The sequence below is a fragment of the Ascaphus truei genome, chromosome 18, assembly GCF_040206685.1.
Source record: "Ascaphus truei isolate aAscTru1 chromosome 18, aAscTru1.hap1, whole genome shotgun sequence".
NCBI lineage: Eukaryota > Metazoa > Chordata > Amphibia > Anura > Ascaphidae > Ascaphus > Ascaphus truei.
In genome coordinates this window covers 40,957,721-40,973,204 of record NC_134500.1, presented here as the reverse complement: position 1 = coordinate 40,973,204, position 15,484 = coordinate 40,957,721, and the positions used below count along the sequence as shown (strand labels likewise).

Genomic DNA, 15,484 nt, shown 5'->3' with positions numbered 1-15,484 from the left:
ATCCCGCCACTGCACTTATCCTACTAACTTTCTGTGAGTAGGGAGCACACAGGGGCCAAGCATCATATATCACCCTTGAACAAAATTGTTTGCACTTAGTGTGTTTTTTTCTTTGTTGTTCTTTCCCTACATGCTCCCCCTGGGTTGAGAAAATACATATTGATCATCTGGGACCAGTGAAGACAGTCCCTTCCAGAGGGTCTGAGCAGGGGGTTACAACCTATATAATACTTTTTTTCACTATTGCACTATTTTTAGGCACTATATTATTCTGAATCACTATATGTGTGTTATATAGTCACTGTATTTTAAGTGATCACTAGTATTTAATTAGCGCCAGATTTTTCACCAATCACGTTGTCACATTGCACTTGTCTTTCTTGGTGTTAAGGCTGCTTACTGCTAGTTTAAATATGGAGAATGCTAGGAGTAGCTTGAATGTCTTCTCTAAGAGACTACTAAGAAATGTTAATTTTAACAAAGAATTGGAAGACGAAATTATAGTGGATGAAAGTGTGGGACATCTTGTTGAAGTACAATTTGTGAAATTAGAAAAACTCCTAGTAAAGGATACAAGAAAATGGTTGGATGTCGTGTTCCTAGAAGAATATAGGAACTGTAATAGGATCCCTAGGGGCCTAAGAATTCCAATAACTCCCTCCTTTGATTTAGAGGATAGTGATTTTCTTCAAACATGGAATGAGGTGTTAGATATATGTTCTCAAACACTCATTGATCTCATTATTAAACAACAAAAGGCACACCTAAAAATCTTAGGAGAAGAAATAGACGCCATCCAAGATATACTTACACCACTTGTAAATACACCAGAGTTTATTGAGAAAGACACAGCACTCCAAAATAAACTAAATACCCTGGAAAAGGAAGTAGAAACATCAAAAATGCGTAAATTTATACGTGATGAGGAGGATTATAACAAAGGGGAGCAACGTACATGGAAGAAAAATAGGACCAATAAGAGACCATGGGGACGTGGAAAGAGTAGAGATGCGGGTGAATATCAGGCAGAAAAAGGAAAAAGCAGCGCCTCTATTATGGTTAATCAGTGAAGTGAAAGAACTATCTAAAATAAAATAAAAGTATATATAAACGGTGTAAACTATTAATGGTGATAAGAAAATAATTAGTAGCACAAATCAATATTAAAACTGTAAACCATAAAAATAAAATGTTTGAAATACAATATATATATATATCAAAAAATGAAAAAGAGTGTAAAAACCAGTCCTCAAAGATAAGTCCAATATTGATGTGGGTTCTGGTATAGAGGGTCTCCTGCAGCTCTCAGTGTGGACAAACCACGTCCACAGTGAATCTAGAGGAAAAAAGGGAAGAGAGAGCGCACGCCCATAGCGTAAAATAGTACATTTAATGAGGGGAGGGGGAAGGGGGGATAAAAAATGCACTCACAAAGGTACAATAAAATCTAGCATTGCGTGATATAATCACCACCATCCGGTTAGTGTCTGCAGCGTCTTGGGGCAGTCCCAGTCTTGCAGTATCAGGATCGTAGTCCCAACAGATATCCAGGGCAGATGGTATTCAATACAACTGTATTAGAGTCCTGGAAGATGGCTCCGTGTAATACAGGCTTCTGCAGCAGTCGCGCATGGATCAGTCCGTTCCAGCGCTCGGTGATGACGTCAGTGTCAATGCGTCTGACGTGATGACGCTCCCTGACGCGTTTCGTCACTCTCGGGTAACTTTTTCAAAGGGAAGTGTGGGGAAGGGGAAGGTCCGGTATTTAAAAACACAACCTAATCATATTAATTACTTGGAACGTCCCCCCTCTCGGCTGAAGGTACTTGGTGCTAATACATGTGTGCAAATGCCAAAATTACATGTTAAAACTTGCTGGAAATAAGGAGATAGAGTGTACAAAGTATATAACATCAATCAGATAATTCGCTATAAATGAATCCAAGGGGAACTACCTCTCATGTATTGTAATGATAAAACCAATACTAAATAAGTTCATCATAGAAACAATGGTAAAATTGAAGACTGACAATTCATTATCAATTAATACATTATCTAGAGGTCTATGGGTCATAAAAGAACCAAATAGAGATCCCCCCTATATTCATTTAGTATTAAACAATTATGCCAATACAAAATCCAATTATCACAGAGCCATATGTGTTACTAATCGTCATATGTGTTACGATCCTGATACTGCAAGACAGGGACTGCCCCAAGACGCTGCAGACACTAACCGGATGGTGGTGATTATATCACGCAATGCTAGATTTTATTGGTGTATTAGTATAGCCTGTCACAAAGCTCCCGTCACAGCCAATAAATAAAAATAAATGTTTATGTATTCCGTAGAGATAGCAAACACACCATGGATTACCATAGACAGAAGAAAATACACTTACTAGGGTTTGGGGTTGAAAAACTAACTTTCCTGATTGAAACAAAGTCTTTAAATAGTACGTTGGTTGACCGGGACTTAGGGCCTCATGCAGAGAGCATCGTTATTTCAAATCTCGCCATTTTTTGTAGAATTTCGCGCAGAAAACTGAAGAAAATGGCGAGTTACGGAAAACGCGCCATTTTTTTTTTCCTATTTCAAAATCTCACCGCGCGGCTGGCGAGAACCTTCATCTCGCCAGTTTTAAAATTCTCCGAATGCAGAGAGGTACGAACGGCATGTAGCGGCTGTTCGCGCCAAGAAAATGGCGCGATTTTCTCATTTTTGCCGCGCCAGGAAAAGTTGGCAAGAAGATGGCGCTCGCCGCCTATAGTAAAGGGGACAAAAAATGCGCGATTTTTTGTTTACACATTTCTGAAGCGCGCATCTTTCCCATTTAAACTCGCCACACGCATCCATGTTAAACATAGCAGTATTCGAACATTTCTGCATATGGAGAATAAAACTCTCCAAAAGAGCAACTTTTTATGAAATTCGCCAATTTGAAAATTCGATGCTCTCTGCATGAGGCCCTTAGCCTGAAAAGTCCAGGAAAGTCCTGAAACTCAAATCGGAATGAGTCTCCAGCAGCTCCACACTTTCCACTCCAAATGGTGCTGAAAGTCTCACTTAGAAAATATCTGGTTCCAGACTTCAGACGCTGTCCGCTGGAAATGTAACTGAAAGTGGGACTTAGAAACGTTTCTGCTTAAAGTCCTGTAGCTGTTTCCTTGCTGTCTCCTTCGAAATATTCAAACTTTTGATGGAGAAGAGAAAGACCCCCACATAAGTGTCCCTACCACTTGCACTCAAAGTAACTATTTGGATATAAAGATCTCAAATGATCCTACAGATTCTAATATCCAGATTAAGAGAACAAAGTTATGATATAAATATCCTCTTATGTAGCACTAATACCTGGAAAAAAAATACAGTTTTATTAAACATTTGACGTCGACGATTCGTGATTTTATTTACAGTGCAGTAAAATTCACCAATGAGAGGCTGCATATATCAAGTAACATGTGTAGGTATCCAAATACCATGGATTAATTGTGTAGTTTCTGTCCACAATAATACACTAATAGGTGGAATATTTTTATTAGTAAAAAATAGATATCCATGTACACTGCCGACACAGTTTATCCGAGTGCGGCTCATTCCGCAAGCCGGGAAATGTCCCGGCTTGCGAGCTGCACTCCCTCAGCATGCCGCGCATCACCGATGCGCGGTTACGCATCATCGGGTGCCAGCGAGACCTCTAATCTGATGTAGTATCGTCACATCATGTAACTCCTCATAGATATTTAATGTCCATAGAGGTCTAAGTCTTTAATCTTGTATTCCACTTATAGCTTATATAGAAAGGTGCAATAGCATAATAACCATCTAAGGATGAAGTCAGACATCAGAACTAAAATATCCTGTTATAAATTAACAGATGGTGAATTAACCATCTACATTTGCATACATGCTTTAATATTTAGAGGTGTAATAGGTCACGATAATACAATAAACTGCAGCTGTATCTCTCTATGTATAAATGGCTAGCCCATAGTATATTATTGCAACCACCTGCTTATATATAGTGCCAGTAAGGACATAAATATGCTCTTCATCACAATATTAATAAGTGTGGAGTGTAGAATAACGACCACAAGACTAAATATAGTCTGCATAGCATAGATACAAAATAGCATCATGTGTCCTAAAGTCTAAATAACAAACTTCAATGATCAAAACGTTACATGGAGTAGCCCAAGCACACACAATTGAGTAACATTGTATTGAGCATGAAACGAAGCTTCTAATGCATGCTAATATCCAGCAAATGTTAACTAGCCTGACAACCTGACCAGCTGAGACGGCTGTATGTATCACCAGAGCAGAATAGTTTCTGCAATTAACTCCTTGTGTATAATATCACCAAGTGGTAATAGATCTGAATTGCACACTTTAGTATTCCAAGCAATATAGCACACAGATTGGTTACATAGCATTCAAAAATTCCCATGTCAATATTTATCACAGATTGAGTATCAATACTTAGCACATATAGGTAGATGTTGCAGCGTGACTGTCTGGAACAGCTGTTAATCTAGCCTGAGCAGAGTGAATCCTACAAATGATCTCCTCATATTCACGTATAAAGGCAACATCGCGATCACTAGTGCTCAGTATTGGATGACGGCACAGCACAATTTAGCCAGGAGAATGAAGCTATACAACCTGATCTTGTCAGTGAGGGACAGAAAAACTACCGCAGCCTCTCATCATTGGCGCCACCGTCGTCAAACCGGAGAGGGAGAAAGTGCTACACAGGTTTTGTAAAAAAAACATACAATTTTAACCAAAGAGAACAAACCAGAAAAATACAAAGGTTACTGTGACCCAGGCAGTGGCTTCCAGAGTGTTTACTAAAACAATTATTCATATGTATAATCTAACAAACATGGAAGGTGTATCAATTTATAAGTGTGTGAAAGGGTCTTGCATATCTTGAAGTAGGTAGCAGCACATTGCTATGCATATGAAGAGAAAGGTCTACACATCCTGCAGTAATGTGGCAGCAAATTGCTGGATGTGTTGTGCAGGAATTAAAAACATATCATGGGCAGGATAGCAATCTCCTGTTAAAAGGAAACTTCACTTCACACAATTTGGTTAACGATTGTGGTCACAAAACATTGCAGTTCCTATAGAGTGCTAATAGGAACATTACAGTACATGGTTACATAACAACCCACAGGGTGACTAATGACCTATTCATCCATTAATATATACATATTATTTAATAACTGAAATACAACTTTATAACACATCACAATTCTGTTATAAAGCTTAAACAAAATAGTTATTTTATTGTTACATTATTAAAATATGTACAGTAATTCATATGATGTGTATGTTACAATGATTTTTCTTCTTAGAAAACATGTTACATACATAGAATTCTAAACTAATCATTTGCAGAACAGGTGTAATACAGGGTTTTTGAAACTCCCATTCAATAACAAATATTCATATCTGACAAATAATACAGAGCTCAGTACGGGGGTAATGGAACAACATGACAGCAATGCAGACTTCTGTGCTACTTGTACATATATAGTGAATCCCCAGACCATCTTTATATATTGGTATGCACTTTATTTGAAACTGATACTGTACAATAATATGTTCTTCGTGTCACTGTATGAGGATGGAGGTGGCACATGTAGTCTGAGCAAAGTAAAAGTGACAGAAATAGACAGATATGAAGACAATCTGGCAAATCCCATGATACAGAGCCGAACTTTCACCCATTATTCCTAATTGTGTTTGTATTTTTCCAACAACAAAATGATACAACAGTGAAGAGAATATAATTCCTTATAAATGAAATGCAAGAAGGGGAATTGTAGTAATAATTAGAGGATAAAATGCCCTTTTCTTGCAGCCTCAGAAACACAAAGTCAGAGCAGTGTTTGTGATCCAGGAGGATGAGAGACAGGGGCGGGGCTCATTGATTATAACCAATGAGAGAGAAGCTCACTCCGACCACTAACCAATCAAAGAGCAGCAGGCTCTGTATATAACTCCCGGCAGCCCCCCCGCCCCAGTATAACTTTCTGTCACTGTGTTCCGGGATTTTACCTGCTGCAGCTGAAATGGCCGAGACCGCTCCTGCGCCTCCTCCTCCTCCAGCTGAAAGCGCCGCCAAGAAGAAGCAGCCGAAGAAAGCGGCGGGAGCCTCGAAAAGCCGCCCAGCAAAGTCCGGTCCCAGCGTGTCCGATCTTATAGTGAGAGCTGTGTCCGCCTCTAAAGAGCGCAGCGGGGTCTCCCTGTCCGCTCTGAAGAAGGCTCTGGCTGCAGGAGGCTACGATGTGGAGAAGAATAACAGCCGCCTGAAGCTGGCTCTTAAGGGCTTGGTGAGCAAGGAAACCCTGATCCAGCTGAAAGGGAGCGGAGCCTCCGGATCGTTCAAGCTGAATAAGAAGCAGCTGGAGAGCAAGGAGAAGGCGGCCAGGAAACAGGAGGCGGGGAAACCCAAGAAGCCAGCGGCAAGGAAACAACCCGCCAAGAAGCCAGCGGCAAGGAAACAACCCGCCAAGTCCCCCAAGAAGCCCAAAAAGGCTCCTGCGGGAGTGAAGAAAAGCCCGAAAAAGGTGAAGAAACCTGCGGCCGCCAAGAAGGCAGCAAAAAGTCCGAAGAAGTCTAAAGTTGCCAAGCCCAAGAAGGCTGTGAAGAGCCCGGTGGCTAAAAAGGTTGCAAAGCCCAAAGCTGCTAAGAGTCCAGCTAAGGCCAAGGCAGCAAAGCCCAAGAGGGCAGCAGCTTCTAAGAAGTGAGACCGAGAACTTCAGCCTCTTACAAACACAAAGGCTCTTTTAAGAGCCACCACAACCCCACAAAGAGAGCTCTGCACATAATGTGTAACTTAGAATGTGTCTCCATCTTATCACATGCAATGGTTTGTTTTACACCGGAGAACAGGCAAAGAAAATAAACCTAGTATGGACACTCGGACACCAACTGGATGTGAAATGAAATAGATACAAAATCAACTCTTTAATAACCAAAATTAAAATGATGGGTTTTAATACGAGTATTAAACGCTAGGATCCTAAGGTCTGAACACTGTTCAGTGTTCTGGATCAGTAAATATGACTGATTAGTCATATGGTTTGACTAGTGATTTGCAGCTATCAGTACTTACCTAAGAGCACACCCTGTAAGATGTGTTCCTTACCTCAGATCCTTATAAGGACTGTTGTTTAGTATGTTACTTGAATCTTAGAACACACTACTACTCTAGACCCTGAACCTATACGGTTCCAGTATTGAAGGTCAGAACACCTTCAGGTCGTTGTTTTTAATACCCAATATTTTACATACTTGTTGCAGTTAATAAAGTTATGTTTTAAACCATTCATTCATCACCAGAGTGTGAACTTGGGTGCTATATTTGGGTTCTATCTCTACCCCACCTTCTGTGCATATACCCAACGCACCGTTCACCATTTACTTCTCAGTGGCAAAAGCAGGGGCTCCCCTATTGCTTTACATTAAAAGATCAGTACATTGTGGAGGTAACAATAATAGATAATTATGTAGTTAGGGTACAGTGGGTGCTAAACAATGAGCAAACACAGGAACCTATCAAGTATCAAGCACAAAAGTTCCCATAAAACTTCAGTTTGATCTCCGGAGGCACATGAAAGTGACGTAGGAGGGGGAGAATTACTACACTTTCTATGTACAACATATTAAATCAGACTAGCCAGGTTTCTTTTTAGTTATGTGTGCCTATATATAGCGTACAAAAATGATTGTATGTGTATATAAAACATCTTAAACTTATATGCACAACTACCGAATATGCCTTTATCTATATTGTGACGCCTAAAAGGGATGTGGATACGTCTCCTTTATAATTCTCTATATGGAGATCACTATACGTATCTGTTAATATTGATCTACTAGCCAATTTGATTGAAAATTTGGTGGCTCTGAAAAGAGCCTTTGTGTTCTGGGTGTAAATGAAGTGGGTGCAGTTAGCCTAAGCTCTCTCCCCTCTGATCCTGCGGGCCAGCTGGATGTCCTTGGGCATGATGGTGACCCTCTTGGCGTGGATAGCGCATAGGTTGGTGTCCTCGAAGAGCCCCACCAGATAAGCCTCGCTGGCCTCCTGCAGAGCCATGACGGCCGAGCTCTGAAAGCGTAGATCAGTCTTGAAGTCCTGGGCGATCTCCCGGACCAGGCGCTGGAAGGGCAGCTTGCGGATGAGCAGCTCGGTGGACTTCTGGTAGCGGCGGATCTCCCGGAGAGCCACAGTACCGGGCCGATAGCGGTGAGGCTTCTTCACTCCGCCGGTGGCCGGAGCGCTCTTTCTGGCAGCCTTGGTCGCTAGCTGCTTACGGGGAGCCTTCCCTCCGGTGGATTTCCGGGCGGTCTGCTTGGTCCGGGCCATCCTTTGCTGTGACAGTGATCCTCTCCGATCCTAACCTAACTCTGACTAAAAATCACTGACCGTTCTGTTCTGACTGACAGATTAAATCTGTCAGTGGTGATATTGGATACCGAGGCTTGAGCCTCATTACTCCAAGTTCTCTTGTTGAGTGTATTGTCGCACTCTTTAGGAAGCTTCTTGATCTGTGTTACTTGCCACAGTTGAGTTGGTTTCACAGGTTCAGCGCTGTGATGGGTCGTGGGTAGCGGTCAAATGGGTTTGCAGAGATCGCAGCAAGCTTCTTGATCAGCGGGTTTGAGTTCTGGTCCAGTTCCTTGTAGAATTTCTTGTTGAGCTTCTTTAGATGTTCATCTAACATCTCGATACCCAGTTCCCTATGAAGGTCTGCTATTCTTGTAGGAAGTGGAGCGTTGGACGCAATCCGCAGCGCCTTGTTCTGTAATTTTTGGAGAGATGATCTTTGATGTTGGTGGCAACCACTCCACACCGGGGAGGCGTATGTCATTGTGGGTCTAATGATCGCCTTGATCACATTGACTTTGCTCTTGATGGGCATGGTCCTTGTCTTCAGCAGAGGGTACAGTGCTGCCAGCTTGGTTGTTGCCTTCTGTTGAATCTTCTCAATGTGGTTTCTCCAGCTTAGTTTGCTATCTAGGATTACACCTAGGTAAGAGCTGTTTGGCTCCCATTTGACAGCCTCTCCGTTGAGGGTGATTGGCGGGTGTGCCTTGATCCTCTTTTTGGTAAACAGTGTAGCTGTAGTCTTGCTGGAGTTCAGTCCTACTTGCCAGTCGCTGTACCATGTTGATAGCATGTCTAGTGCTTTCTGGATGTTCTTAGCTACTTCTTTCTCTCTGAAGGACTGGGAGATGACTGCCACATCGTCTGCGTAGAGTGCCAGTTGAGTCTTGTGGAGGTCTGTGGGGATGTCATTCATGAAGAGGTTGAAAAGGAAAGGTCCCAGGACTGATCCCTGTGGCACGCCAGCGCGGATGGGGCGTGTTGTTGAGAGCTCTTCTCGCACAGCCACGTGGAATGTGCGCTCCCGCAAGTAGCTTGCAGTCAGCTTAATCAGGTAGTTTGGGAATTTCAGGTTGATCATTTTGTGCAGTAGTCCTTCATGCCAAACTCTGTCAAACGCTTTGGCCACGTCCAAGAAGACAACTCCAGTTGATTTGTGGATGTTGAACCCATGGCTTATTATGTCAACGACTCGCAGCAGCTGATGGTTGGTTGAGTGGTCCTTCCGGAATCCAAATTGCTCCTTTAGTAGAATGTTTTTACCAGAGGCAAAGTGGCGGAGGCGCGTAAGAATAACTTTCTCCAGGAGTTTCGACAGTCCAGAGAGCAGGCTTATCGGACGGTAGTTTGCAGGATCCCTCCGTGGTTTTCCAGGCTTTGGAAATACAATGACCTTGGCTTCCTTCCAGGATTGAGGAAAGTGCTGGAGCCGCATGCATGCATTGAAGATTTCTGTGAGGCATTCCATGGCTGCCGGCGGAAGCTTCTTGATGGCCAGGTTGGTAATTCCGTCACTTCCTGGTGCTTTGCCATTTGCCAGCTTTTCTGCAAGTTGCGTTATCTCAGTCCTGGTGCATCCTTCAAGGGTTTCCGCTTCGGTCTCTGGTAGGTGCTCGGTAAGATGCCTGTTAACTCCTTGCTCAACTTCCCGTGCTATTTTGCTGGCTTGGTTAGGCCTAAAAGTTGTCTCCAGTGTGTCAGCGAGAACCTCTGCCTTGTCCTTGTTGCTACATGCCAGGTGGGTCTGGCCCTGGATAGGTGGATTAGGCTCCTTCTTCCCGGTCAGGCGTCGGGTCATTCTCCAAACAGAGTTGTCGGATTCCTTCAGCTTGGCTGCTGCGGCCTCCCACCTCTCCCCCCGGTGTTGGCTGATTTGCTGTCGCAGTAGTCTGGCAAGTGAGTTGTACTTTACCAGAAGGTCAGGTGTGCGGAACTTCTGCCACTGGCGTCGGGCCCTGTTTTTCTCAGCAATCGCTTGCTTGATCCCGCTCGGTAGGTCGTAGATGGAGCAGCGTTTGGGCATCTGTTTTGGGACGCTGTGCTCTATTGCATGTTGGACTGCGGTAGTAAAGGTGTTAACAGCATCATCAATGTCTCCGTTGGTGTCCAAGGGGCGGGGGTTTGTGATGTTGCTCAACTCTTCTTTGTACAGGCTCCAGTTCGCCCTGGTGAAGTTGTACCTGGGTGTTTGCTGGTGGGTTTCCATCTCGTCGCCAACAGTAATGGTAACTGGGTTGTGGTCTGAGGTCAGTTCCGCCAGGGTTTCCAACTGGACAGAATGTTTCACGTTCTTCAGTAAGACAATGTCCAGGACATCCGGTGTGTGGCTTGCAGTGCCTGGGTAGTGGGTGGGTTCTGTAGGGCCAGCCACTACAAAGTCACTCTCCTTTGAGTAAGCAAGAAGAGCTTGTCCTCTGGAGTTTGCTGTCCTTGAGTTCCAGCACCGGTGTTTGGCATTTAGGTCTCCCCCGATGATGGTTGGGACAGTGGAGTCCAGCAGAGCTTCCAAGTCTCCCAAATGTAGCTTCACCTTAGGGGGGCAGTAGGTGGCAATTAGTCGCAGTGGTCCTGTTGCAGTCTTTACCTGTACTCCAGTGGCTTCAATACTCCGGAGGGGTGGTAGTGCAATCTCATTATGGCTGACCCGTGTGTTAACAATCACAGCCGTCCCACCACCTCTGGCTCCTGTTGCCCGGTCGGTACGGTATACCCTGTGGTTCGCCAGGCTTAGTTTTTGGTTTCCTTGAAGGTGGGTCTCCGAGAGCAGAGCTGCGCATACATTCCTCGATTCCATCAGGTGAAGGAGTTCATCTGTCTTCTTGCTGATACCATTTGCATTCCACATCACGATGACAGAACTGCGTTTAGATGTTGCTGCCATGGTGGTTAGTTTCTGTGCTCCTGAGAAGGGCCGGGATGAGATTCGCTATCATTGTCACAATGGGGTGAATATCCATTCTCGCAATAGCGCTCGCTATTTTAAGGATGATCTCTAGCCAGTTTGTTGGGCTTGCGGTTCCGCCTGCGGGGTCCGGGTTGGCCGCCTCAACGGGGTTGGTGGATGGTGTCCTGAGAGTTTCCGCGTAGGTCTGTCCGTCTGGGTTTTGCATCCTCTGGGTGGATGCCGTGCCTTGGTCTGGGATCAGGTGTTCTGTGGTCCTCTGTCTCTCCGGCGCCAGGCGGGGAAGCTGGTATTGAGTAGTGGGTGTCTTCCTTGGTGCCTGCTCCATCAGGTGGGGTGTCCGCTTTTCCCGTGCCTCTTGCTTTGCTTTTGTGAGGTACGGGCAACCACGGTAGCTTGCCGGGTGTGGGCCTTTGCAGTTTGCACATGTCGCCGGCTCCTTCTTCCTATCTCGTGGGCATTCCTTGGAGTTGTGGTTCTCTCCACAACACACACAGCGTGGCTTCTGGTGGCAGAATGCAGAGGTATGCCCGAGCCGTTGGCAGTTGAAACACATGGTTGGGCCTTTTCTGCCCTTTGGCGCTTCTGTGGTTTCCACACAGCTACAGAGCTTGGTAATCTTGGTAAGATCTGCAGGCTGGCTCTCCGGGGTTTCTGCCAGTGTGACAATAAACAAAGGGAACTTCTTGGTCTTGTCCACCGGGGATGTCAATTGGGCTACGCTCTTGACTGGAAGTCCATGTTCCGCGAGGTCGTGGGAAATCTCCCCCACGGAGGCGTTTGCTGGTAAGCCGCGAATTACAAATTTCTGGGGCTTTAGGCGCGTCAGTGGGAAGGTGTAGTATTCTATGCCCTGCTTTGCAAAGCAGTCCGTTAAGCTCCGGTAGTCGTCCACAGTTGTGGTAGTGATCTTTGCGTGGTTCGCCCGTGGTTTAACTACAAACGGGGAAGTGCAGTGCTCGGTGAGGATGTCGACAAGGTCCTTGTGGGTCTTCATATTCCTAACCATTACCGGTGGTATGCGAATCTTTTTGGGTGGGAGTGCAGTCTCTTCATCGTTGCACCTGGGCCCTGAGCAGTCATCGGCATTAGCAAGTGGCTCGAAGCGGTTTGATGTTTTGATGCCTTGGTCTTCCTTGTGCTTCTGCATCTTTGTCTTTGCTACCGATGGAGGGGAAGAACCATTGGAGCTATCAGAGTTTGCTCGCCCTCTCTTCTTCACTAAAGTGTAGTCCATGTCTTCTGCAGCATCATGTATTGCAGTCTCCATAGGTGGCACATTTGCCTCTGCCATAATAAGGCGCAGACCAGAGCCACGCACCCGCACGGCGGCGGGCACACGGCACAAATCAGAGCCACACGCACGGCGGCGAGCACTCTGCACAAATCAGAGCCACGCACACGGCGGCGAGCACACGGCACAAGTCAGAGCCACGCACCCGCACGGCGGCGAGCACACAGCCCAAATCAGAGCCACGCACCCGCACGGCGGCGGGCACACGGCCCAAATTAGAGCCACACACACGCACGGCGGTGAGCACACGGCCCAAAGCACGCAACGCAGGGAGCAAGAGCACACGGCCCAGGGGGGGGCACGGCACCAAGTTCAGGGGGGGCACAGCACAGAGCGCAGGGGGGGCACAGCAGAGCGCAGGGGGGGCACAGCACAGAGCGCAGGGGGGGCACAGCACAGAGCGCAGGGGGGGCACAGCACAGAGCGCAGGGGGGGCACAGCACAGAGCGCAGGGGGGGCACAGCACAGAGCGCAGGGGGGGCACAGCACAGAGCGCAGGGGGGGCACAGCACAGAGCGCAGGGGGGCACAGCACAGAGCGCAGGGGGGGGCACAGCACAGAGCGCAGGGGGGAGCAGAGAGCACAGGGGGGCACAGCACAGAGCACAGCACAGAGCGCGGGGGGGGCACAACACAGAGCACAGGGGGGCGCAGCACAGCGCACAGGGGGGGGCACTGAGCACTGGGGGGGGCACAGAGCACGGGGGGGGCACAGAGCACAGGGGGGGGCACAGAGCACAGGGGGGGGCACAGAGCACAGGGGGGGGCACTGCACTAAACAGGGGGGGCACTGCACTAAACAGGGGGGGGGGGGCACAGCACTAGGCAGGGGGGGGGGCAAGGCCGGGGGTCACAGCAAGTCACAGCTCTGGGCTCAGTACTGCACACAGAACTCAGCATACAGTGCAATAAAGCTATAAAGCAAAGCGATGGGCAATGACCCACGTGGCAGCGGCGGCTCTCCCCCACGTGGCAGCAGCGGCTCTCCAAACGGGCCAGTCAATACATCCCCGACTGAAACTCCGGAAAGTGGTGTCGGCGGCGGGCGCTGTGATTGGAAGTGACCCACTCGAGGAGTCATCAGCCTCTCCGGTCAGTTCAATCAATCTGAATCAATGAAATGACTGACTCACTCCCGCACAGCACTAGAAAGTCGTCTAATCGACTAAAAATCAGGAAAAGTGCTAGGTATTTATAAAAGATGGATCGCTGCGATTGGCTGCTTTGTGACCCGCACCTCGCTCTGATTGGTTCTAGGAAAACCGTTGGGATTTTCAAACATCCCGCCTAATCTAAGTCCGAGATCGTCCTAATTAAGTTAGGATATATTTAGCGTCTGAAAGCAGGACAATGAAAAAGATGTATTGTAATAACATTAGTGTTTGCACAGATCCAGCACAGAGCTCTCTGACACGGAACATGTATTTATACCAAACATACAAATGATCTTTAATCGGTAAAATGAGGGGTTTTCTTTCCCGGTTCTTTATTGGTTCATCTTCTTATAAAGTTTACATTGTGTTATTATAAACCCGAACACAAAGACACAAAGACAGCGGAGCAGCGCGGCTCTTTATTTTTATTTAAATTCCTGCAGTTCAGAAATCACCACACGGTGGCAGTGCTGCGCTATAAATGGGGCTTCCCTAAATGTATACTCGCTGTCACTGCTGTGTGTTATCTGATCAGTTCCTAACGTGGATCTTTGGGTTCCCTCTAATGCTCCAGTCACATTCCTTTCCTCTCACTCATAATACCAACACTATATATTTATATACACAATCTGTTATCCCTTTTTCCTATTTATTTAACTCTCACTGCTTATGAAATATTAAATAACAATGCAAATCACACTTACAAAACCTGATACATTTAAACATAATCGGAACTGTATATTTATATCTCGAGTTTTTTTCTTTGTTCTCAGAAAAATATTAGCCTTTAAGCAGACTATATAATTATGTGTTACATGTTGCTATGTTTTTACATCAATTTCCAATGTTTATCTATTTCACAATTTAGGCAGACCTGGATAGGGTATTTTTCCATTGATTCAACGTGTGTGTATAATCAACACTGGCCACAGGTGTTTTGTTAATAAGAAATGAGCATGCTGCTATTGCTAAACCCTGCAACACTCATTAACTGATAGCAGATGCAATATCTGTGCAATATATATTAGCATACATAGGATTATATAGATTCTCATTATACCTAGACATATATTTTTATGAACTTCATTCATGCTCATTTCTTATTAAAAAGTCACCTGTGACCAGTGTTGATTAATGCTGGATTAATTGCTATATATTGCAAACTAGTGCATCACTCATCATTAGCCTTTGAAAAAGTCTTACGCAGAGACGAAACGCGTTAGGACGACACAGCGACACTACGTCATCACTGGTGGACCGGAAGCTGGCCGGTCCGGACCCCCGCTGTCTCTGGCTGTCGGTGCGGGGAGCACTTGGTTTCCTGCCTGTCTCTGGGACAATCACCTAACAGGGAAGCTCTCCATCGATGCAGCCCAGGAAAGAGTGAGGCAGATATGGTATCTATACCGCTGACTACCCGGATGATCTACTTGGACCTCTGCCAGTGACGGGGTGATATATATCACTATCATGCATGGCCCATAGCGGGATATTGTTTCACATTTAGGGGCCTATGCAGAGAGCAGCGCTATTTCGAAATTCGCCATTTTTTGGAGAAAATCGCGCAGAAAGCAGCAGAAAATGGCGAGTTCCGAAAAACGCGCCAATTTTTCTTTTCTATTTGTAAAACTTGCCTCGCGGCTGGCGAGAACCTCAATCTCGCCAGTTTTAACAATATCCGTATGCAGAGAGGCGCGAACGGCATCTAGCGGCTGTTCGCGCCAATA

The 15,484-nt window shown here is 45.8% G+C and overlaps 2 protein-coding genes across 2 annotated transcripts; one reads left to right on the top strand and one right to left on the bottom strand.

Moving 5' to 3' along the window:
• The first annotated feature begins 6,044 nt into the window (after positions 1–6,044).
• On the top strand, positions 6,045–6,943 carry LOC142469179 (histone H1-like). The gene has a single exon (XM_075576143.1). The coding sequence runs from the start codon at positions 6,088–6,090 to the stop codon at positions 6,763–6,765; it is 678 nt and encodes a 225-aa protein (XP_075432258.1). The 5' UTR covers positions 6,045–6,087; the 3' UTR covers positions 6,766–6,943.
• A 1,008-nt stretch (positions 6,944–7,951) lies between these two features.
• On the bottom strand, positions 7,952–8,601 carry LOC142469295 (histone H3). Its single transcript, XM_075576226.1, has one exon. The coding sequence runs from the start codon at positions 8,385–8,387 to the stop codon at positions 7,977–7,979; it is 411 nt and encodes a 136-aa protein (XP_075432341.1). The 5' UTR covers positions 8,388–8,601; the 3' UTR covers positions 7,952–7,976.
• Positions 8,602–15,484: the final 6,883 nt, after the last annotated feature.